General features: G+C 46.3%; 1 protein-coding gene across 2 annotated transcripts; it reads left to right on the top strand.

Moving 5' to 3' along the window:
• Positions 1–39: 39 nt before the first annotated feature.
• Positions 40–21,915, top strand: JMJD6 (jumonji domain containing 6, arginine demethylase and lysine hydroxylase). 2 transcript variants are annotated; one of them, XM_068126845.2, is made up of 6 exons: positions 40–281; positions 1,650–2,038; positions 2,916–3,247; positions 7,497–7,632; positions 21,143–21,275; positions 21,463–21,915. In XM_068126845.2, the coding sequence occupies exons 1-6, from the start codon at positions 153–155 to the stop codon at positions 21,589–21,591; spliced, it is 1,248 nt and encodes a 415-aa protein (XP_067982946.1). In that variant the 5' UTR covers positions 40–152; the 3' UTR covers positions 21,592–21,915. The 2 variants fall into 2 exon arrangements, with proteins under 2 accessions (XP_067982946.1, XP_067982948.1); XM_068126847.2 differs by having other exon boundaries at positions 69–281; positions 2,961–3,247.
• The last annotated feature ends 3,626 nt before the right edge of the window (positions 21,916–25,541 follow it).

The raw sequence follows: 25,541 nt of genomic DNA, 5'->3' as shown, positions 1-25,541 counted from the left end.
CTCCAGCCGATCACATGGGTCAACGATAACCAATCGCGAGACGGCGATGATTAAAACGAAGAAGAGGCTCATATTGGAGGAAGAGGAAGCGCACGTCTCCCCCCGGAATGAGTGAATTCGATACAGTGCAGTACACGTGATTCATTCGCGCCATGAACCGTCGAAGTAGGAAGAGGATTAAAGAGGCGAAGGCAAATGCCAGGCCTGAGCTTCAGGACGAGTTGGCATGGACAAGACACGACTATTTAGACAAATTCGATCTGTCATTCAGCACGGTGAAGGTACGTGCGTCAGAAAATGAAATGGTCACTGACCTGATTGCCATTGAATTAATGATTATCGATATCCTGTGATCTGATCATCCAACCGAATTTAAAAAAGCAAACTTACTGTCGCTCGCTTGGTCTGTACGATATGATTATGAGTCCCTGCCCCATGAATTAGGAGTGAATATCTAATCTGTTTTACAGACACCGAGTATATTATTAATTATGACGTAGGCCTAATTAGTAATTGTGATATCATACCTAACCCGATGCCCATCCGTCCTCTTCTCTCTCCCAACGTCCTCTCCTCTCTCCACGTCCCCTCCCCTACGTTCTGTCCCCATTCCCTATGTTCTGTCCCCTCTCGCGTCCTCTCCTCCCATCATTCTCTTTTTTCCCCCACACCCTCATCTACTCCACCTCCCTCACCCCACCACCTCCTCGATCCACCCCCTTCCACATCCTTACCCCTTTCACGTCCTTCCCCCTTTCACGTCCTCCCCCCTTCCACATCCCCTCCCCTCCACGTCCCCCACCCCCCGCCTCCCCTTTCCACGTCCAACCCCATCCCTCCTCCCTTCCACGTCCACCCCCATCTTCTATCTTCCCCCACATCCAAACCTCCACCCTCCCCACGTCCTCGACCCACTCTCTCTCCCCTACATCCTCTCCACCACCCAAACACTTCCCCCTTCAACGTCCCTCCTCCACTTCCACGTCCCCCAAACTTCCACGTCCCCCAAACTTCCACGTCTCCCCTCTCTTCCATGTACCCCTCTCTTCCACGTCCCTCCTCTCTTCCACGTCCCTCCTCTCTTCCACGTCCCTCCTCTCTTCCACGTCCCTCCTCTCTTCCACGTCCCTCCTCTCTTCCATGTCCCTCCTCTCTTCCACGTCCCTCCTCTCTTCCACGTCCCCCCCTCTCTTCCACGTCCCCCCCTCTCTTCCACGTCCCCCCCTCTCTTCCACGTCCCCCCTCTCTTCCACGTCCCCCCTCTCTTCCACGTCCCCCCTCTCTTCCACGTCCCCCCTCTCTTCCACGTCCCCCCTCTCTTCCACGTCCCCCCTCTCTTCCACTTCCACGTCCCCCCTCTCTTCCACTTTCACGTCCCTCCTCTCTTCCACGGCCCTCCTCTCTTCCACGTCCCTCCTCTCTTCCATGTTCCCCCTCTCTTCCACGTCCCTCCTCTCTTCCACGTCCCTCCTCTCTTCCACGTCCCCTCCCTTTCACGTCCGCTCCCTCCCTTATACGTCACCCACTTCCACATCCTCCCTCCCGCCCCCGCCCTCCGCGTCCTCCCCCCATATTCTTCCCCTCCTCCTTACACCTTCACCTACTCCACCCTCCCCACATCTTCGACAAACTCTCCCTTTCGTATTCAGGATAATGTGGAGAGAGTGGACACAGACCAGACCTCAGTGGAAGAGTTCATCGAGAAGTACGAGAAGCCTTACAAACCATGTGTGGTCATCAATTGTGAGAGTGGATGGCCTGCACTCGAAAAGTGGACCACCGAGAGACTGCAACGCAAATATCGAAATCAGAAGTTCAAATGTGGAGAGGACAATGAGGGCTACTCGGTGAAGTTAAAGATGAAGTATTATGTGGACTACATGGCTAACACCCGGGATGACAGTCCGTTGTATATATTCGACAGCAGTTTTGGTGACCATCCCAAAAAGGGAAAACTTCTCGATGATTATGAAATACCATTGTTTTTTCGAGACGACCTGTTCAAGTACGCGGGCGAAAAGAGAAGACCGCCATATAGGTAATGAGCGAGAGACATCTTGGGAAACATCCTCGTGTAAATATTGTTGCTCGCAATGAAACGTGAACTTGTCACGAAATATTCTCTGTTCGCTGGAACCAGCTTTATATTTTTGCTGTGGGTAAGTTAATAGTTTGAGACCACGACGATAGAGTGGATTTTACCTAATGTGCTGGTTGCATCATTTTCTTTTTGGGGCATAGCTGCCCCACTGATGCGGTGCCCTCATGTACATTAGGAGAGGATTGGGAATTTGTTCAGGGTACCGGAAACAAGATCCTGTTCTGTGTGAAAGTCACCATGTCTTTTCGTGTCTTTTCTCGAATTTTGTTTAAACGTGCGGGGCAGGGGCTGTGCTCTGAATATGTCTGCCGGTCATCGGAAGGGCATTAGGCCAGAAGACTCGTCTGCTCGCACCGGCCGTTGTCAGACATGAAAGATCCCATTGTGTCTTCGGTGACGAGTACGCAAGTTATCGCCGGCACCCTAAATAAATTGTAATTAATTCCAGTGTTGGACTTCTCCGGCCTTGCGGCGTCAGGATAAGACGAAAGGATGGAATATTTGTGTGACGCAAACATGAAACTCTACAAACAAACACAATATTTATATCATCAGAAAACTTTTTTAAATGGACGATTGTATTCAAATTGGAGACAAATTGGAGAGTCGAGACTGGGCGAGGCAGTTCTCAGGTGAGAGTGGTCCCAGGTTTTTTAACATGTACAACTGCTATTCCCAAAATGTCTATTGCCTGTGAGATAGCTCAACGATGCAACCATTTTCTGCTAATTTTGTATATTTTTGGGGATTGTTTAATTGAGCAATCTACATTATTCAAGGTTGACGACAGACCCTGCCACCTTTAGGACTGCAGCCATAGCATGGAGCCGCATCACGTAAGAGTATGGTGTTTACGCAGATGGTTTGTCATGGGCCCTTCACGCTCTGGCACTGGGATCCACATCGATCCGTTGGGAACCAGTGCGTGGAATGCCCTCATTTCGGGTCAAAAGCGCTGGTGCCTCTTTCCTACGCATACTCCACGAGACCTGATTAAGGTCACACGGGAAGAGGGAGGTCATCAGCAGGACGAGGCCATCACGTGGTTCAACGCCATCTACCCACGTACCCAGCAGCCGCACTGGCCGAAGGAGTTCAAGCCGCTGGAGATTTTACAAATGCCAGGGGAAACGGTTTTTGTCCCAGGTGAGGTGTCGGCCTTGATTACATGATCGTGAAAATGTTGTATTGATGAAATGCACAAATAAGACAGGGGAGTGGGATCAGAGGCAGTTATCGGAAATAAATATCCTTATTACAATCCATTTTTGGATAGTAGTAAAACTTATCATTTTATGCCACCGAGATTATTGTTTAATTTCATGATGAATTATAATCACGAATGCAAGTTTTTCAAACCAAATATTACAAATTATACATCATCACATGTTAACCACAACATGAATGACAACCAAGCTGAGGTGAAACCAAAGTCCTTCCGAGCAAGGCTGAAGCTTGATACACCTGTGCTGTGAATTTACCTGATTGTTTCCAAGGTTCTGTCCAATCAAAGTGAATCATTTCAAGGCTCTGTCCAATCAAACTGGATCATTACAAGGCTCTGTCCAATCAAACTGGATCATTGCAAGGCTCTGTCCAATCAAACTGGATCATTACAAGGCTCTGTCCAATCAAACTGGATCATTACAAAGTTCTGTCCAATCAAATTGACTCACTCATGTTGCAGCCTTGTCCCTAAGATCTCAAGCCAGCTACCTTAACCGTTACCAAGCTTCAGCTGACTGGTAATGGGTGGCGTTGCATTAACGGCACAGCCACACTCCCAGAAAATGATGCAGCCAAACTACATATGAACCACCACCACTACTCCTGTTGCAAGTGTTTTACCCAAGTCCTTGTTTGGTCAAACCAGCAGGACAATGGCCTCCCTTATCATCCGTTGAGGGTTGTTTGGCATAATCACTACAAGAATGATGGAGGAGGAATGAGTAATCAGTGCAGGGTTCCTGAAATAACACACCTACTCTTCACGAGATACATTGATATATTTAACGTTCACCAGCTAATACTAGCAGATGGGACGTCCAGTTTGACGTCATCTGGGGTATGGCACAATTCATAATGTGACACCCTGCTTGTGACAATGCGACAGTTTCTCGTCGGGAATCACACCTATTCAAGAATGGTCAAAGAATGCTATGCTATCTCCACACCATCTTGTTGGGTCACTCCTGACCTACATACTGCCGTGTCCCCGGGGTTAAGACCCCTGGGTGACGGATGGCCGACCGAGCTTTAACTCTGAGGCGTCTGAGCCGAATCGATGGCGGTCCCTTTGGCACGCGGGAGGGTGGAGGGTAGCAAGGGCTTACCTATACAGAGTTCACTAGGCGTCCTCAAACCCACCACGGATAAACAAGACAGAACAAAAGGGATTGAAAATGCAACAAATAATGGGTTTAATGAAAATAATGCAAAGGTAACAAAACTAAAGGTACGGTAAAATCTATAATTCCTATATTGAGGCGCTCCCACTCCAACACAATTACACGACACAGGGAGAAATAAACAAAATAAAATGTGGTGTGGTGCGTTGGCCGGTACTCAGCTCTGGCCTCCTCACACGACCCTCGAACCCCGGTGGTCGTCGAATGGGTCTCCGAGGCCTTGCACGGGAACGTTCAGGATGGCGAGCAGTCGCGCTTGTATCAGCCACCGACCCACGGAGCAGCGGCCAAACTCCATCCGCCTCTGATCGTTCCACGCTCCACAAAGCTCCGATGTTTCGCAAGCGCACACAGCACGAAGCACAACCGTCACGAGCCAGCACGAGCCAGCACCGAGAGAGAGAGACAGAGACAGAAAGAGAGACAGAGAGACACAGAGAGACAGAGACAGAGAGAGAGAGAGAGAGAGAGAGAGAGAGAGAGAGAGAGAGACAGACAGACAGACAGACAGACAGAGACAGACAGACAGAGAGACACAGACAGAGAGAGTTATAATAATAACTAGAACGGGCACTCGGTAGAGCGCATACCTTCGCCGCAGCTACTGTTCTGTACTTGGCATGGGAGTGTAGGGAACAGAACAGTGAACAGTTTGGTGCTGATTTCATGCAAATCGGATAAGAATTGACCGAGTTATGACAAACAAGATCGGGCATTGAATTCTGAACATTTTGGCATTAGTTGCATGCCAATTGGATAAAAATTGACCGCGCTATGGTAAAAATACGATTTTGACCTTTTCGTGACCTTGACCTTGACCTTTGACCCGATTGCTCCCAAAATCTAATCAAATGTGTCCCGTATAATAACCAATCATCCCACCAAATTTCATGCAATTCGGTTGAATACTTTTTGAGTTATGCGAATAACATACACACACACACACACACAGACATACAAATAACAAGGGTTATGACGTCAGAGTGTCATGTCGCATATCACAAGATTGGGCATTGAATTCTGAACATTTTGGCATTAGTTTCATACAAATTGGACACAAATTGACCGCGCTATGGTAAAAAGACGATTTTGACCTTTTCATGACCTTGACCTTGACCTTTGACCCGATCGATTCCAAAATCTAATCAAATGGTTCCCGGATAATAACCTATCATCCCACCAAATTTCATGCGAATCGGTTGAATACTTTTTGAGTTATGCGAATAACATACACACACACACACAGACATACAAATAAATACACAGCGATCAAAACATAACCTTCCGCTTTTGCGAAGGTAATAAAAAGACGATTTTGACCTTTTCATGACCTTGACCTTGACCTTTGACCCGATCGATTCCAAAATCTAATCAAATGGTTCCCGGATAATAACCTATCATCCCACCAAATTTCATGCGAATCGGTTGAATACTTTTTGAGTTATGCGAATAACATACACACACACACACAGACATACAAATAAATACACAGCGATCAAAACATAACCTTCCGCTTTTGCGAAGGTAATAATAATGCATTTATTTTATATAGCGCTTTTCAGGAAGCCCAAAGACGCTTTGACAGAGTGCAAAACATAATGCATAGCAAAACATAAAAACAATTGCAAAAAAAGAAGAATCAATAGGGAAATATTCAAAGCACAAAGGAGGGAGAAGGAGAGGAGATAGTCAGGGGTTAGATGCTGTGGGTTAAATGTTGAATGCAGTGTTGAACAGGTGGGTCTTGAGTGATGTTTTGAATGTGGTGAGTGAGGAGGAGTCTCTGATGGTGTGAGGTAGCGAGTTCCAGAGGATGGGAGCAGCGATGGAGAAGGCCCTGTCCCCCCAGGATCTAAATTTGGTCCGGATGGGGGGGATCAGGAGGTTGGTACCAGCAGAGCGGAGGTTGTGGGTGGGAGTGTGTCTGGAGAGGAGGTCAGCCAGGTAGGATGGGGCCAGGTTATGGAGGGCTTTGTAGGTCAAGAGGAGGATTTTGTACTGGATTCTCTGGGAGATGGGGAGCCAGTGAAGCTTGTAAAGGACGGGGGTGATGTGGTCACGGGTCCGGGAATGGGTGAGTAGACGGGCAGCGGAGTTCTGAATGTATTGGAGTTTATTGGTGATTGTTGAGGGTGAACCATAAAGGAGGCTATTGCAGTAGTCCAGACGGGAAGTGATGAAGGCGTGGATGAAGGCGTGAATGCATCCGCATTTCACCGCAGCCAGGAACAGAGAGAGAGACCACGAATGTGACCGTCTGTGACCAAGCCAAGAACGAGAGAGAGCAAAATGGCTGTTGCTTTGCCTTTTTTCTCCAGCGCTAGGATGTTCGACAATGACGTCGCACTCGACCAATCGTGCAGCGCCATCGCATCGTCCCATCGTTCCTCAACCAATAATCCTTCAGGGCGTGGCCTCACTGCCATTCTTGTCACCCATCGAGAAGGCTCGACTAGGCGGGGTAGTGGTGTCCGGATCCGGTCAGCGATCGTGTTATTTTAATTATGTGCCGATCGCATGGTTGGCCGAATAAATGGCATCAGAACAAAGGGAAAAAAAAATCACAGAGGCGATTACATACTGGGAATTTACCCATATGCCCTAACTAATTAGCATAGCTCCACCCCTTGCATGGAGACACGTACACTTACACGGACATCCGGCCCTGACTTAAATACGTGAGGGTTATTCTTCGCGACAATCGGAGCACACTACTCTATACAATTCTACCTCCATTAAGGTATTTCATGACCTATCCCACACACATAACAATACTTTGGATTGTGTAAGATATTTAGAAATGGTGGATGTAGCAGTGTCAGTTGATGCTGCTACGGACACGAGTCATCTTTACTGAGACAAAAAACTTATGAGGCTTTGATTAATGTGAGGAACCGGGCTTTATTCTTGATAGAAATAGCCTTTTTTAGAAGGCCTCATTATTTTTGTGCAATAATAGCTTCACTGTGCATCCTTTGTTTATCCAGGTGGCTGGTGGCATGTTGTTCTCAACCTTGATAGCACAATTGCAGTGACGCAGAACTTTGCAAGCAAGACAAACTTTCCTGTGGTTTGGCATAAGACCGTCCGTGGTCGGCCAAAGCTCTCGCGCAAGTGGTACAGGTATGTACGTTGTCTTATCTGTCCATCCTTCAACAACCACATCCTTATTCTCCTGTACTACATTTTATATAAATATCCAGATTCTTTGAAAAACCATGCTGCTTTGAGAAGAGATCACCCCTCATTGTGGTGGTCAACCTAGCTAACCTTTTTATTTTTTTTAGCCTTTTGATGAATAACATGTCGGAAGGTGCATCCAAAAGGTGGTTGGAACAAGAGTGTGTAAATAAATGTTTTACTGTACAATGTACATAGCATCCCAGATAGGACTGATCATTATCCCCACGCAGTTTGAAAAAAAAACAAGAAAAACGGGGGGACATTGTAGTCAGCTCCGTCTGTCTTTCCGTCCATCACCCTTTCTCTTCCTAAGTGGTTGTGCAAAAATTCACCAAACTTGGTGGTTATGATCACCACATGGCACGAAGATGTGAAAGGAGTATCATTTTGGCCCCTGTTACGTGCTCCTCCCCGACCCCCTGGTCACGGTGTACCTCCGAGCCCCGAGAGGAGTCACGGCAGAAATATGTGTTATTCTGTATGTCAAAGATCAATGGGGAGGCCACAGCAATTGTTACTCACAAACAAATATTGTATTAAGATCACACAAGAATAACAGTACAACAATAATAGTAATCAAAAGTACAATCAAGATCTCCTATGATGGTACCATCAGTTTCGTAACATATAACTCACTGTGCTCCAAGTGAGTGAAACAAGAACATTCCCAATGTCTCTTATTCCCGGCTTCAAGCCAAAGTTGATTCGCTCCAGCGATCGTCAGATCGATGTCCAATCGAGACCAGAATCCCGTTGGGTTGGCAGTTACAGTCCTGCTGCAAAAGCTGTGCAAAGGCGCCCTCCAGGCGACTGGGAAATCCAAAGGCGCCCTCCAGGCGACTGGGAAATCACACCCTCGGGTATGGACATTCCAAGGCTCACAGTCGGCAACCCTCAGATTTACCTTCAAAATCCGCATTGCACACACACACACACCAGATACGTCTGAATGCGGTGAAGACGGCTGAAGTGAAGTAAAGAAAAACCTTGCGCAACGCGCAAAGGCTGAAGCAAAGCAAAGAAACCTTGCTCGACGCACAAAGCGCGCGAGTCAAAATGCCCTACGGCCCGTTCTCGAGACGTAACGGCCCGACGATGATTACCTTCGCAAAAGCGGAAGGTTATGTTTTGATCGCTGTGTATTTATTTGTATGTCTGTGTGTGTGTGTGTGTATGTTATTCGCATAACTCAAAAAGTATTCAACCGAATTGCATGAAATTTGGTGGGATGATTGGTTATTATACGGGACACATTTGATTAGATTTTGGGAGCAATCGGGTCAAAGGTCAAGGTCAAGGTCACGAAAAGGTCAAAATCGTATTTTTGTTGTTCTGTTCCCTACACTCCCATGCCAAGTACAGAACAGTAGCTGCGGCGAAGGTATGCGCTCTACCGAGTGCCCGTTCTAGTTCTCTCCTGAATTGATCGCAAAACCTGACACGCAGGTTAATCTGTCACAGTGATAACCACTCTGTCGCAGGAATCCCTTTCCTGGGAAACCCAAAGTTCACTCGTGACTCTTGCTCGCCAACGTTCGCTCCAGACCGCAAAGCAACTATGCTTCTTGTCCGACTTCACTCGCTCCGCCTTCTTTTTCTCCTCTTCCTCTTCGTCGTCCGTTTCCCGATCTGGTTTCCGGTTTCTTTTAACTCTAACTTTTCCACCTTTTGAAAACAGTTCATGAACAATAAACCTTTTGAAAACAATAATAGAACATGGAATCAAAAATGTACAGTGGATGAAAACCACCACAACGGAAAGGACGACTCCGTAACACTTCCCCCCCTCAAGAAAGAAAGTTTGAACATAGTGATAACTTTCTTTGCAGGCAAAAACTCTTTTAACAAACAAAAGTAAAACTCACACCCAAATCATCAATTCACGTGAGCAACAATAATTAATATTTCCCAAAAATAAAGCAACAAAACTTCCAAACAACCTACAGAGATTTCCAAAGTTAGTTCACTCTGGACAAAGCATCAGCAACGACATTGTCCCTGCCCTTTACATGCTCAATTTCCAAGTTGAACTCCTGCAAAGACAAACTTTATCTCATCAACCTCTGGTTTTTATTTTTCATTTTTTTGAATGAAGGTTAAGGGGTTGTGATCAAAAATCCAAAACAAAGCAAATCTATAGCACTTTTTGAAGGAGGCTGAGCTGAGAGCCAAGTTTCATGGTGGTTGGGTGGTGAGGCCTGGAAGTATTCACGACATGGACGCCTTTAGGAACGTGGAGTTCACGGTTAATCCATGTAGGAATCTTGGCTCGGCTGCTCCGCAGCATTCAGTGCTTCAAACTCTTCCTAACTTTCATTATAATCATGGTTGGAGCGCTTGTCGCTGTAGTCACGTGAATGGCGGTCTCCTTCTCGGCCACTACCCTGATAATCATCCCTTTGGGAGCTGCCGTGACTCTGGGAGCCTCCATAGTAAACTCGACTGCGGCCACCACCAAAACTACCACTCCCACCCCGGGAGCCATAGCCACCCCTGAAACTACCTCCACGTTTTCTTCCTCTGTAGCCCCTTCGACGCCCATGGCCTGCCTTCTCTACTGTTATGGTCCGACCATCCAAATCCTCGCCATTCAAATCCTTTTCTGCATCTTTGGCGTCCTTTGTGTTTTCAAACATGACAAAGCCAAACCCTCTTGACTTTTGCGTCTCCCTGTGTTTTATCAGCTGCACTTCCAAGAGTGGTCCATATTTGCCGAAGACAGAGTCCAGAACATCTTCCCTTGTGTTGAAGTTCAGTCCACCTACAAAGAGCTTGCCAACATTGCCTCCATTCATGACTCGTGTGTGCTGACACTTAGTTTCAGGGTACTTGACAAGACGTGCCTGTGCAAAGCGTGACGTCAGTACCTTCTTCTTCTCTTCAGAGCGCTTCCTACCCATAGCACGAGTCGCGGTACAGGATGGAAAGATACCCGGACTCTCCTGCTCTAACTGTGCAGTGTTATTTTCCATACTAGGCTTTTCAACAAACATCGGGTTACCAGAAACCTGACCACCGGCCAAATCATTCCCGATAACAAAAGATATTCCCTCTACAGGTAGAGTGGCTTGTAAACCTACGGAGACCGGTCCTGACACCAAATCAGACTCTAAATGGATGACATGAAGTGGAGCTTTAACATAGTCACCAACCCCCTGTAAAAGAACACGAACACCAGTTGCTGTCTTCTCTGACAATGGCAAAATGCCTTCAAGCATCAAAGATTGATGTGCTCCTGTGTCCCTCAATACCCTAACAGGTCTCTGGTTAGTCAAGTCTCCATCCAGTGACACAAACCCCTCTGAAATAAAAGGTTTGTAACCCTCTTGAACAAGGTCGTTCTGTGATGCCGTAACTTTGGCATGGGAACCTTCACAAGGCACTGTCCTCCAAGGACGATTTCTCGCATTTGCCATTGCATTCAGAGTTGTACTAGTCTGACTCCGCTCCTGATTTTTCCTTTTCAGGGCATAACATTAGGACATCAAATGTCCAGGTTTCTTGCAAAAAGCACAAGTAGGCCCGGAGGAAAAACTCGTGGTCTGCCTCGAGCCCCCCGGAAGATACGTCTGTCTTGGAACTGTAGTCTTCTGATCCCTAAAAGTCGCGGTATCAGATTTGTCCTCAGTCATCTCCAGGCCGCCTCCATGAATTTTTGTTCTCCGCACCTGATTTACCATAACTCCCCTTGCTAACTCTAGGCGGGAAGTTAGGTTTGTGGAACCCCATCCTGTGTGTCCTTGTATAGTCATCTGCCATGGTTGCTGCCTCATACAACTCTGGTACTTTCTTTTCATCCAGATGAACTTTAATGTCTGTGTGGACACACTTTTTTTTTTTTTTTTGTATACATAATCGAGGCTCGTGAAAGAGCTAACATTCATCACACAAACAAATCAAACGGACAAAGAACCAAAGTATATAAAAAGGGGAGCGGTAGACAAAATGGGGAGAGAAGGGGAAGCACATAAACACAACATTTGTGAGGGACCTCGGGAATGTGTGGGAGGGAGAGGGCTTGGGGGGAGGCAGCGTGGGAATGGGGGGGGGGGGGGGGGAGTGGGAGAACTATAAACACAAGGACACCAAGGACTTCCAGGAAATGTTGGTATTTCAAAAAAGAGGGTTTGGGGTGAAATTAGCAGGGGTAGAAAAGATCAAGGTTTTGGATGGGGGAAGATAAGAGATGGTGGTGAACAGCTGTTTTAAAGACCTGGAGGGAGGAGTGGGATTGAAGGGAGTGGGGGAGTTTTTCCAGAGGTGGGAAAAAAGAGGAATGAAAGAGTGAAGGTGAGCAGAGAGTCTTGATTTTGGCAGTTTAACCATAAGAGGGTTGCAGGCAGATCTTGTGCGACCTTTAGGAATATTTGGGGGACAGAGCCCAGAGAGTGCTGGAGGAGCAAGGCCGGAGAGGAGTCGGTAGAAGAGAGAAAGACCACCAAACCTGCCTGCGGTGAGGAAGTGAAAGGCCCTCGGAGGTAGCTTCATCACGGGAGATTCCAATGATTCTGAACGCTTTGGTTTCAACAGCGTGAAGACGAGCTAGGTGTGAGGCAGGTGCACCAGCCCAGAGGGGAGAGCAGTATTCCATTGAGTTGCGGAAGAAAGCTTTGTATGTGGTGAGGAGCTGAGGTGTGCCAAGGAAGGACATCGCACGACGGAGGATGCCCAGTCGGCGACTGGCTTTGGAGGCCAGATTTGAAATGTGGTTTTACCAGGAAAGATCATGGCAGATAGTGAGACCCAAAAGCTTGAGTGACAGAACTTCTTGGAGAGGATTATTCAGAAAGTGGATGGGAGGGTTGTCCAGTCAGTCTTTTCGGAGAGACATCGTAAGAGTGTGAGATTTGTCAGAATTGGAAGACATGTTCCACTTGTTTGTCCAGGTCTGCAGAGAGTGAGGAGGCTGCAGACTGCCGATCTGAGGGATGAGGAATGGAGCGGCAGAGAGTGGAGTCATCAGCAAAGAGATAGAGAGGATTTTCAAGAGAGTCGGAGAGATCATTGATGAAGACCAGAAAAAGCACAGGGCCCAGAACACTGCCTTGGGGAACTCCAGCCTGAACAGGAAGAGGAGATGAGAGAAACCTATTCAGGGCCACACGTTGACTACGACTAGAGAGGAAGTCCGCCAGCCATGCGTGGAGATTTCCATGGATACCAAAGGAGGAGAGTTTGGTGAGCAGAGCGGGGTGCCAGACCGTATCGAAGGCACGTGATATGTCGAGGGAGACAGCTCTAATTTCCTGTTTGGCATTGAGGACCTCCATCCATTGTTGAGACAGCAGAAGCAGCATGTCCAGAGTAGAATGATCTGGTCTGAAACCAAATTGATGATCAGAGATCAAGCCATTGGAGAAGAGGAAAGATTTCATATCCGAAGCAATGATGGATTCCATGACTTTGCTGATAATTGGGAGAAGGCTGATTGGTCTGTAGTTGCTGGGATATGTTTTTGCACCTTTTTGTGTAAAGCGGTGATGTTGGCTGATTTCCAAGCAGATGGCAGTTGACCTTGAGCAAAAGAGAGAGTGAAGAGAACAGAGAGAGGGAGTGAAAGAGCGGAGGAACAGGATTTTAGGACTCATGGGCTGATGCCGTCAGGTCCAGTTGCAGAATCAGAGTCGAGGGTTGACAGAAACTTTTCCACCTTGTCAGGAGGAAAGGACACAGCGTCCAGGAGCAGCTGGGTACGACTGGGTATGGTGGGTACAGAGAAGGATGGGTTTGGGACACAAGATTTAGAAGCAAACACAGAGTTGAGGCATTCAGCTTTTTCACGTGCGGAGTCAGCTGTGTAGCCGTTTGAGGTAAGGGAGGTAAGGGAGGGGATGGAGGGGGAACAAACACCAGAAACAGATTTGACCAGACGCCACCAGGATTTGGAAGAGGGAGACAGATAAGAGAGTTCGGTCTTGAGAACAGAGAGATATTGTTTCCTGGCTCTCCTGAGGGTGGACACACACTTGTTTTGGGCTTTGTGAAAGGAAATGAGATTTCCTTCCGTTGTATTTGCAAAACTAATCTGTTTGAATTCCTCCACCAAGATCAATTGCCGCAACAGTTTGAAGTCTTTCCCAATCCCCTTGGAATCACACCACCGATCAAACATGGTTTCCTGCACTCTGGCAAACTCCACTGGGTCTCACTCTCCCTCTTCCTACCATTCTGGAATTTTTGCCGGTAAGCTTCAGGGAGTGAAAGAGGTCCAAAATGTCCAAAAAAAGACAGAATGAGAGTCCAAAATGTCTGCATTCATAGGCTTTGAGAATGGTTTTCTTCACTATCTCATAATCTGCACATTGGTCAATCGGTAAAGCCGAATGGACATCCTGAGCTTTACCCACCAAAACACTTTGCACTAACATAGTCCAGGACCCCACAGGCCAATTTAGCATTTGAGCCACTTTCCCAAAGTGTAAAAAAAACTTGGCTACCCTCCTTTTCATTGAAGGGTGGAACCAGCCTCACATGCCTACCAACATCCCAGGTGTTCTGACTAGTTGACGAACCAGCCGGCATGGATACGACTTCTCTCCGTTCTCCCATTAATTCCAGCTCCTTGAGTTTAACTTCCTTCTGATACTCCATGTCACGTTCCTTTAACTCCCTTTCGGCTCTCCTTTCCTCTGCTCTTTCCTTTGCTCTTCTTTCTTCTTCAGCTCCCCTTTCCTCTGTTCTTCTCTCCTCGAGTTCTCGTTCCTGTTCTCCTCTTCTTTCCTCGAGTTCCCTTTCAGCTCTCCTTTCCTCTGCTCTTCTCTCCTCGAGTTCTCTTTCAGCTCTCCTTTCCTCTGCTTTTAACCTTTCCTGGCTCTGCAGTTGCATCTCCATTTTCCGGAGCTCCACATTTTCTTTTTCCTCGGGTAACCAAACCAAGGCTACCTCTTTCCATGTTCCTTGCCCCACCAGATATTCTACCGCCCAATGTCTGCATCTCTGCTTTCTTCATATGAGCTCGGACCTCCAAGTTAAAATGTTTGGCCAATATCAAGAGTTCCGATCTTTTTAACGCTAGGAACTGTGCCTCATTAGGGGACGCCGCAAACTTTTCTTCGTCAAACACCATGGTGACTATCAGTTAACACCTGTTTCACAAAAAGTTTTCCAATTTTTTGAAAAATTTGGGAATGTTCGAAAAATTCCAAATTTGGGAATTTTGGGAATGTTCGGAAATTCTATCCCGGACGAATGTTAGGGAATTTAATCCCGGACAAGGACCCCAATTTCAATTTGTGGCAATGAAGGACGAGTTCCCCATATCTCGGACAAGCCCCCAATTTCTGTTACGTGCTCCTCCCCGACCCCCTGGTCACGGTGTACCTCCGAGCCCCGAGAGGAGTCACGGCAGAAAAATGTGTTATTCTGTATGTCAAAGATCAATGGGGAAGCCACACCAATTGTTACTCACAAACAAATATTGTATTAAGATCACACAAGAATAACAGTACAGCAATAATAGTAATCAAAAGTACAATCAAGATCTCCTATGATGGTACCATCAGTTTCGTAACATATAACTCACTATGCTCCAAGTGAGTGAAACCAGAACATTCCCAATGTCTCATATTCCCAGCTTCGAGCCAAAGTTGATTCGCTCCAGCGATGTCCAATCGAGACCAGAATCCCGTTGGGTTGGCAGTTACAGTCCTGCTGCCAAAGCTGTGCAAAGGTGCCCTCCAGGCGACTGGGAAATCCAAAGGCGCCCTCCAGGCGACTGGGAAATCACACCCTCGGGTATGGACGTTCCAAGGCTCACAGTCGGCGACCCTCAGATTTACCATCAAAATCCGCGTTGCACACACACACACCTGATACGTCTGAATGCGGTGAAGACGGCTGAAGTGAAGCAAAGAAAAACTTTGCGCGACGCGCAAAGGCTGAAGCGAAGCAAAGAAACCTTGCTCGACGCACAAAGCTTGCGAGTCAAAATGGCCGACGGCCCGTTCTTGAGACGTAACGGCCCGACGATGATTCTCTCCTGAATCGATCGTAAAACCTGACACGCAGGTTAATCTGTCACAGCGATAACCACTCTGTCGCAGGAATCCCTTTCCTGGGAAACCCAAAGTTCACTCGTGACTCTTGCTCGCCAACGTTCGCTCCAGACCACAAAGCAACTATGCTTCTTGTCCGACTTCACTCGCTCCGCCTTCTTTTTCCCCTCTTCCTCTTCGTCATCCGGTTCCCGATCTGGTTTCCGGTTTCTTTTAACTCTAACTTTTCCACCTTTTGAAAACAGTTCATAAACAACAAACCTTTTGAAAACAATAATAGTACATTGAATCAAAAATGTGTACAGTGGATGAAAACCACCACAACGGAAGTGACGACTCCGTAACACCCTGCTCCCTGGGGTGGTGTCAAATACCAAAAAAATGCAATAATGGGCGCATCCTTAATGAAACTTTGAATATACAAACAACTTTGGGGGACGTATGAAATATGTCATGAATTTTTGGATTTGACCCATGCCCCATGGGGTGGGTCACATGGGTCAAAATTGGGAAAAGTGTTTTTAACTCTATTTGACATTGATTCACACCCTTGTGTTGTCAATGCTTTGAGACAGAATGAGACACTTCCACCATTCCTGGTGGAACTTTTGGCCATATTTCAACTTTACTCGAGGTGGGAAGTGTCGGGATTTGTGATGGCCCGTCATCGATTTCGATCTAGTTTAGAACCTTTAACAACACCTGAAAAGAGTTGTCTGAGAAAATGGAGGACTCCTTGAACAAACTCAAAAGTTTTCAACTTTCACTCTCTTCGTAGCACACAGATCGATAACAACCCTGTTCTCAATTATTATTCCCGTATAAAACCCTTTTACATTTATAATAATAATAATAATACATTTATTTTATATAGCGCTTTTCAAGAAGCTCAAAGGCGCTTTGACAGAGTAATCACAGCGAGTTTGTACGAGTTATTTAATTAATAAATGGTTCACTCTTGTGTGGGACGCATTGTTTGGGTTTTTCCATTGCAGACGGTCTCATGATGAAAGCAAAATATGATAGCTTTGTCAAAACACTAAAAGCAGCTTTTTTTTTCTCTTTACTGGTTGGATAATATGTTCCGTTACTCACCTAGCATTGTGATTGGTCTTTTTTTTTTTTTTCTTTCTTTTTTTTTTTTTGTATACAATATCGAGGCTCGTGAAAGAGCTAACATTAATCACACAAAAAGACAAACCGACACACAAAACACAAAAAACAAGGGGAGCGGCAGACAAGATGGGGAGAGAGGGGGAAGGACACAAACACAACATTTGAGAGCAGGGACATCGGGAGGACTTGGGGGGAGGTGGGAGAGGAATAAAGCATATGAACACTGCAAGGACTCTGGGGTGAATTACCAGGGGTAGAAAAGATCAAGGTTTTCGATGGGGGAAGATAAGAGATGGTGGTGAACAGCTGTTTTAAAGACCTGGAGGGAGGAGTGGGATTGAAGGGAGTGGGGGAGTTTGTTCCAGAGGCGGGAGAAAAGGGGAATGAAAGTGTGAAGTTGAGCAGAGAGCCTAGACTTTGGCAGTTTAACCATAAGAGGGTTGCAGGCAGATCTTGTGCGACCTGAAGGAATATTGGGGGAACAGAGCACAGAGAGAGCTGGGGGAGCAAGGCCGGAGAGGAGTCGGTAGAAGACAAAAAGACCACCAACCTGCCTGCGGTGAGTGAGTGAAAGGCCCTCGGAGTTGACTACATCGCAGGAGATTCCAATGATTCTGAAAGCTTTGGCCTCAACAGCATGAAGCCGAGCAAGGTGTGAGGCAGGAGCACCAGCCCAGAGGGGGGAACAGTATTCCATTGAGCTGCGAATGAAAGCCTTGTATGTGGTGAGGAGCTCAGGTGTGCCAAGGAAGGACTTTGCACGACGGAGGATGCCCAGTCGGCGACTGGCTTTGGAGGCCAGCTTGGAAATGTGGTTTTCCCAAGAAAGATCATGGCAGATAGTGAGACCCAAAAGCTTGAGCGACAGAACTTCTTGGAGAGGATTGTTGAGAAAGTAGATGGGAGGGTTGTCCAGTCGGTCCTTTCGGAGAGACATTGTGAGAGTGTGAGATTTGTCAGGATTGAAAGACATGTTCCACTTGTTTGACCAGTCTGTGATTTTGTCCAGGTCTGCAGAGAGTGAGGAGGCTGCAGACTGCCGATCTGAGGGATGAGGAATGGAGTGGCAGATAGTGGAGTCATCAGCAAAGAGATAGAGAGGATTTTCCAGAGAGTCGGAGAGGTCATTGATGAAGACCAGAAATAGCACAGGGCCCAGAACACTACCTTGGGGAACTCCAGCCAGAACAGGAAGGGGAGATGAGAGAAATCCATTCAGGGCCACACGTTGCCTACGACCAGAGAGGAAATCCGCAAGCCATGAGTGGAGATTTCCCTGAATACCATAGGAGGTGAGTTTGGTGAGCAGAGCTGGGTGCCAGACCGTATCGAAGGCACGTGATATGTCAAGTGAGACAGCTCTTATTTCCTGTTTGGCATTGAGGACCTCCATCCATTGTTGAGACAGCAGAAGCAACATGTCCAGAGTAGAATGACCTGGTCTGAATCCAAATTGATGATCAGAGATCAAGCCATTGGAGAAGAGGAAGGATTTGATATCTGAAGCAATGATGGATTCCATGACTTTGCTGCTAATTGGGAGCAGGCTGATTGGTCTGTAGTTGCAAGGATCTGTTTTTGCACCTTTTTTGTGTAAAGCGGTAATGTTTGCTGATTTCCAAGATGCTGGCAGATGACCTTGAGCAAAAGAGAGGGTGAAAAGAACAGAGAGAGGGTGAGATAGAGCGGCAGAGCAGGATTTTAGGACCCGAGGGCTGATGTCATCTGGTCCAGTTGCAGAATCAGAGTCGAGGTTTGATAAAAACTTCTCCACCTTGTCAGGAGAGAAGGACACAGAGTCCAGGAGCAGTTGGGTTCGACTGGGAAAGGTGGGAACAGAGAGAGATGGGTTTGGGACACAAGATTTTGAGGCAAACACAGAGTTGAGGCATTCGGCTTTGTCACGTGCGGTGTCAACTGTGTAGCCATTTGAGGTAAGGGAGGGGATGGAGGGGGAACAAACACCAGAAACGGATTTGACCAGACGCCACCAGGATTTGGAGGAAGGAGACAGGTTTGAGAGTTCAATCTTGAGTGTGGAGAGATAGTGCTTCCTGGCACTCCTGAGGGTAGAAACACACTTGTTTCGAGCTTGGTGGAAGGAACTGAGATTGCCTTCAGTTGGATTTGCCTTCCAAGACGCAAAGGCAAGTTGTTTCAGGGCAACTGCCTCACCACAAGATTCAGTGTACCATGGACGGGAGGAAGGGTAAGACAACTGAAGACGAGATGGGATAAATCTGTGCATGAGAGAGAGCAGTTTGCTTTGGAAGAATTCCCAGGAAGAATTGATGTCAGAGGCATTAGAGATGGGAGACCAGTCCAGTTGATTGATGGCTGCTTGCAGACCGTGCCAGTCGGCCTGAGTGAAATGCCAGACTCGTCGGCGCTGAGGAGGCTCTCTGAGAATGGCCAGTGAGAAGTCCACTTTAACAAGCACATGATCAGAAGAACCGATTGGAGCAGAAGAAGAGCAGCAGACATTTGCAGGGAAGTTAGTCATAACCAAGTCCAGAAGAGAAGATACTCCATTGACTGAGATCCGGGTCGGGAAATTGACAGATTGTGTCAGTCCCAATGAGTCGCAGAAGTCCTTTGCTGAGGTGCCATGGCTGGTGAGAGATGAACCCACACCCAGCCAGCTGGCATGATGACAGTTGAAGTCACCACATATGAGGAAGAGAGAGTTTGGATGAGTTGATAGAAGTTGGTCCATGTTGTCCGACAGAGAAATGTAAATGGAGTCATCACTGTTTGGAGGACGGTACAGAACACATATGAACAAAAGGTGGGAGCGGAGAGGAAGCCGTAGCCAGAGGTACTCCTGTGGGTGGGGTGGAGAGAGGGCAGTGCAGGGAGAGTGAAGAAGAGAGTTTTTGATAAAGATAGCCACCCCACCACCAGGACGACGATCAGGTCTATCGTACCGGAGGAGGGAGTAACCAGGAAGAGATATTAAGGAATCAGAGACATCTTGAAGGAGGAAAGTTTCTGTTAAGCAGATCAAGTCTGTATTTTCAGAAGCAACCTGAATGGAGAGATCAATCAGGTTTGAGCGAAGGCCCCGGATGTTTGAGGTCCATACCGTTAGTGAGGAGAGAGGGGGAGCATCGGGTGCAGGACAGGGGAGGGGAGGGGTAGGGTCAGATGAAGGGTGAGAGGGGGATGTAGGAAGAGCAGTTGATAGTGTGTCAGAGATTACAGAAGAGTTACAAGAAAGGGAAGGATGAGGAGGACGAAAGGTTTGATGGTGATGGAATGAGGCACAGTGAGAGTTTGTTTGAGGGGGGGAAGAGGAAAGTAGAAGGTTGGGGGAGGTGGAGGTATGACATAGGAGGGAGAGGAAGTGGGGAGGAGGCAGCTTTGAGAAGGAGGTGGGAGGAGGGAGAATTTGGGAGGGATGGTTGGGGGGGAGATTTGAAGGGGAGGGGCAAGGGGGGAGTTTAGAAAGTGGATGATTAATGAAAGATGAACATCTATCTATAATTCCAGCAATCTCTGTGTGTCTGTCTGTGTGTCTGTGTGTCTGTGACCGCTGTTTCTCGACAACCACGGGTCCGATATACTTGAAACTTGCCAGGTATATTGCTGGGGACCCGAGGATGTGCCTTTTCAAGGTTTGTAATTAATCGGACAAGTACCTACCGAGCTATGTCCAAAAAACGCTTCAACCAATCAGAGAGCAGCGAGCTATCACGTGTGCCGAACCGTTAATGCAATGCAAGCGTTAATGCGTTAATGCAAGGCTTTTCTTTTTTTCCCTCTTCTCTTTCTACTTTTCCTTGCGATTAAATTGCAAACAGCCAAAATACGTTGGCGCTAATTGAATAATTGGCCATTAACACTAAAATAATCGTAACTGCGATATGCCAACTTCCGGACAGTGCAGCCTTCCATGTTGTTGTTGTTTGCAGCAGCTGTTTGCAGCAAGGCAAGGCTTTTCTTTTTTTCCCTCTTCTCTTTCTACTTTTCCTTGCGATTAAATTGCAAAAAGCCAAAATACGTTGGCGATAATTGAATAAATGGGCATTAATAGATAGATAGATAGATATGCGATATGCGAACTTCCGGACAGTGTGCGCGTTACGAGCTGACCGCCATTACGGTACGTAATTCGATTTCTTATGCGCATTATTTCTCCCAATTCAGTCAGAGCGAAGGGCGGAAGCGAAGAGCGTTGTTATTTTTTGTTTACGGGCGTACGGGCGGGGTAGAGCGTACGGGTAGCGTTTTTTTTTTTTTTTGGCAAGGAACGGGCACCCACGTACGGGCATGCCCTAGTATATAACAAATTGGGTTTGTCTGTGATTACGAATACATGTGGCTGCTGTTCTGCGCAGGGTTTTAAAACAGAAATGCCCGGAGTTGGCTGTTGTCGCCGATTCTGTAAACCTGCAGCAGTCGACTGGGATGGCATCCGATAGTTCCAGCGATTCGTCATCATCGTCTTCTTCCTCGGATAGCGACTCCCAGGTAAAGTGTGCCTTTGCAGAACAACGCAGTGAGCACGTCTTCTATTGTTTTATAACGCATGCCCCTGCCACACATGCAAAATGCTCGTCGATCTTCCAGTGATTATCGATTGTTGTCTAACGACCTTCATGACTATAGGCTGTGAAATTGCTCTCCATTTAACTTTGGCCTTTTTTTCATCCCCCAGAGTGAATTGGAGAACGACAAAGGGACGATGCAACAAAGGAAGAGAATGAAAGGCAACTGCACCACGCCCACTTCAGAAATTACAGACAAAGACTGTGGTTTCAAAAAGGTGCGGAGTTCGAGTCGATGACTTTGCAATCGTTGATGTTGGATTAAGCCGATGGACGACCTCAGTAAATGAGATTAGTTGGTGTGATCTCTCTTTAATTTTGCTGCTTTTGTTTGCATTTGGAGTTGCCTCTCTTCGTTGAGACGCTTTGTGAACGACATTATTCGGATGATTTGTTCGGTGATATAACTTACGGGCAACATTTGTGTTCAACTGTTTGGACATCACCGAAATGCTGACTTTTTAATAGAACATTAAAACTACAAAAGTTTTTTTATTAAAGTTTGTAATGTTTACAAAATGACAAACATCTGGAAGTGATAATAAACTCGATGCCTCTTTGTGTTTCTGCCTTTTTATCGTACTTTATTTTCGAATTCTCTACTAGAAAGCGAAACATAAACAAGACGTCATGCAGAGCACGATACTTGCAAAATCCACCCTTCCCCCACAAAAAAGTTGTTATGGATACATCAAATTGTCCATTGCATTAAGATTAAAATTGACTATCTAAATCAAAGCTCGGGTCAATTGGATTAAAATTGATGATTTTTCAGATGAAAATTGATATTATATGTTTAACCTCGAGTTGACCTTTGACCATTTGCCCATAAATATTTGGTTTCCCAAATCAGCGATGCACTATTTACATGGTTATCTGTAATTGCTGTTTAATTTTCAAGTTAATAGGATGAGAATTGCTGATTTTTCAGATGAAAATTGATATTATATGCTTAACCTCGCGTTGACCTTTGACCTTTTGCCCTTAAATAGTTGGTTTCCCAAATCAGTGATGCATTATTTACACGGTTATCTGTAATTGCTGTTTAATTTTCAAGTTAATAGGATGAAAATTGATGATTTTTCAGATGGAAATTGATTTTAGAAGTTTGACCTCGAGTTGATCTTTGCCATTAAATAGTTGGTTTCCCAAATCAGTGATACCCCATGTAATTGCTGTTTAATTTTCAAGTTAACAGGATGAAAATTGATGATTTTAGAAGTTTGTGACCTTTTTTTGTATACAAGATCGAGGCTCGTGTAAGAGCTAACATTAATCACAAAAAGACAAACTGACACATAAAACATATGATAAAGGGAGCGAGAGAAAAGATGGGGAGAGAGAGGGAAGCACGCAAGCACAACATTTGAGAGCAGGCACATCGGGAGATCTGTGGGAGGGAGAGCGCTTGGGCGGAGGAGGCATGGGAAAGGGGGGGGGGAGTGGGGGAGATTGGGAAAGCTATGAAGCATATGGACACTTCTCGGAATTCCAGGAAAGAAGTCGTTATTTCAAAAAAGTGGATCTGGGGTGGATTAACGGGAGAAGAAAAGATCAAGGTTTTGGATAAGAGATGGTGGTGAATAGCTGTTTTAAAGACCTGGAGGGAGGAGTGGGATTGAAGAGAGTGAGGGAATTGATTTTGGGGGGAAAAAAGGTGGGAAAAAAGACGAATTAAAGAGTTGAGGTGAATAGAGAGTCTTGATTTTGGCAGTTTAACCATAAGAGGGTTGCAGGCAGATCTTGTACGACCTGTAGGAATATTTGGGGGACAGAGCACAGACAGAGCTGGGGGAGCTAGGCCGGAGAGGAGTCGGTAGAAGACAGAAAGACCACCAACCTGCCTGCGGTGAGTGAGTGAAAGGCCCTCGTAGTTAGCTTCATCGCGGGAGATTCCAGTGATTCTGAAAGCTTTGGTTTCAACAGCGCGAAGCCGCGCTAGGTGTGAGGCAGGAGCACCAGCCCAGAGGGGAGAACAGTATTCCATTGAGCTGTGGATAAAAGCCTTGTATGTGGTGAGGAGTTCAGGTGTGCCAAGGAAGGACTTCGCATGACGGAGGATGCCCAGTCGGCGACTGGCTTTGGAGGCCAGCTTGGAAATGTTTTTTCCCAGGAAAGATCATGGCAAATAGAGAGACCCAAAAGCTTGAGTGACAGAACTTATTGGAGAGAATTGTTCGTGGATGGGTAGATGGGAGGGTTGTCCAGTCGGTCTTTTTGGAGAGACATAGTAAGAGTGTGAGATTTGTCAGGATTGAAAGACATGTTCCACTTGTTTGACCAGTCTGTGATTTTGTCCAGGTCTGCAGAGAGTGAGGAGGCTGCAGACTTCCGATCTTCGGGATGAGGTTTGGAGTGGCAGAGAGTGGAGTCATTTGCAAAGAGATAGAGAGGATTTTCCAGAGAGTTGGAGAGATCATTGATGAAGACCAGAAAAAGCACAGGGCCCAGAACACTGCCTTGGGGAACTCAAGCCTGAACAATAAGGGGAGATGAGAGAAATCTATTCAGGGCCACACGTTGACTACGACCAGAGAGGAAGTCCGCAAACCATGCGTGGAGATTTCCATGGATACCATAGGAGGAGAGTTTGGTGAGCAGATCGGGGTGCCAGACCATATCGAAGGCACGTGATATGTCAAGCGAGACAGCTCTGATTTCCTGTTTGGCATTGAGGACCTCCGTCCATTGTTGAGACAGCAGAAGCAGCAGTTCCTGAGTATTATGACCTGGTCTGAATCCAAATTGATGATCCGAGATCAAGTCATTGGAGAAGAGGAAGGATTTGATGTCCGAAGCGATGATTGATTCTATGACCTTGCTGATTATTGGGATCAGGCTGATTGGTCTGTAGTTGCAAGGATATGTTTTTGCACATTTTTTGTGCAAAGCGGTAATGTTGGCTGATTTCCAAGCAGATGGCAGATGACCTTGAGAAAAAGAGGATGAAGAGAACAGAGAGAGGGTGAGATAGAGCGACAGGGCAGGATTTTATGACCCGTGGGCTGATGCCGTCTGACCTTGAGTTGACCTTTGACCTTTTTACCGTCAAAAATAGTTGGTTTACCAATTTTGCGACTCAATGTGCAAATGCTGTTCAATTTTCAAGTCAACAGATGAAAAATGTCAATTTTACAAATGTGACCTCCAGATGACCTTTGACCCCAAAATCAATAGGCTTCTCAATTGTGACGACCTCTACAACTTGGTGAGGTTTCATGATGATCGGTTTAGAATTGAGACCTGTCGGCAAGTGACAAACAAACAGACAGAATAACAAATGCAACCGACCAATATAAAATCTTCGATTTTGCAAGTGATAAATCGACCACACCATCACAATAACTCTACTTGTGATGTAATTCACAGTGATTTGAAACTTGCACTAATTTGAGAATGAAGAAATAGTAATTAGCGGAAGTATTAACATTCACCTGTGAACATGGATGACTCGTTACCTGGTTTTGGCCTCCATGCCCCAGTGAATTGGATTTGGAGTTTGTAAGTTCAGGTGCCTTGTAGACATTTTTGTTCTTAATGATGATGCCATTATGCATCATATACCATTTCGTTAAAGGTGTAGGAAAAGATTAAAATCAAATCTCCAAACTTCCTCCTGATCTCATGTTGACGTGCTCCGAGGAAGATTCCCAAGATCTGGCTAAGATGATGTGGATAAGTTCAAATGTAGCAACAAATGACATTAATTCCATTTTGTTCATGGACATGAATCTAAACGAGTGTGAAATTGATAAGCGCAATGACGTCGGTGATCATCGTCCGGTGAGGAATCAAATAGACTTGGCATTTAATATGGAATTTTTTTTTTTCTTGACTTGGGTTTAATTTCTTAACTCAGTATATCAATCTGGTGAGTTTCTTTTACACATTGGTGATTTATTTGTTAAAAGAACCATGTCACTGATTGTCTGTCGCAGCAAGAAGTCAACAACAGGATTATATCACAGGTGGCGTGGCAAAATGTACGGACAGGTGCATTTGACGATTGGCTTCACAGTCGGGTATACAAGGGTTGTTGCGTTCTGTATTAGTGGAAAACAACTGCTGCACGTCTCCAAAAGTTATTGCCGCTTCCTCTGGAGATGGTCCGTCAACTCGACAATGCTGTTTGTCATGGAGTGGTGGCTTTACGAAATTATGACATGAAACAGCGTGCTATTGCTCGGCA

This window comes from Myxine glutinosa, chromosome 10 (genome assembly GCF_964187855.1).
Source record: "Myxine glutinosa chromosome 10, kmMyxGlut1.1, whole genome shotgun sequence".
Lineage (NCBI taxonomy): Eukaryota > Metazoa > Chordata > Myxini > Myxiniformes > Myxinidae > Myxine > Myxine glutinosa.
This window is presented reverse-complemented; position numbering and strand designations above follow the sequence as displayed.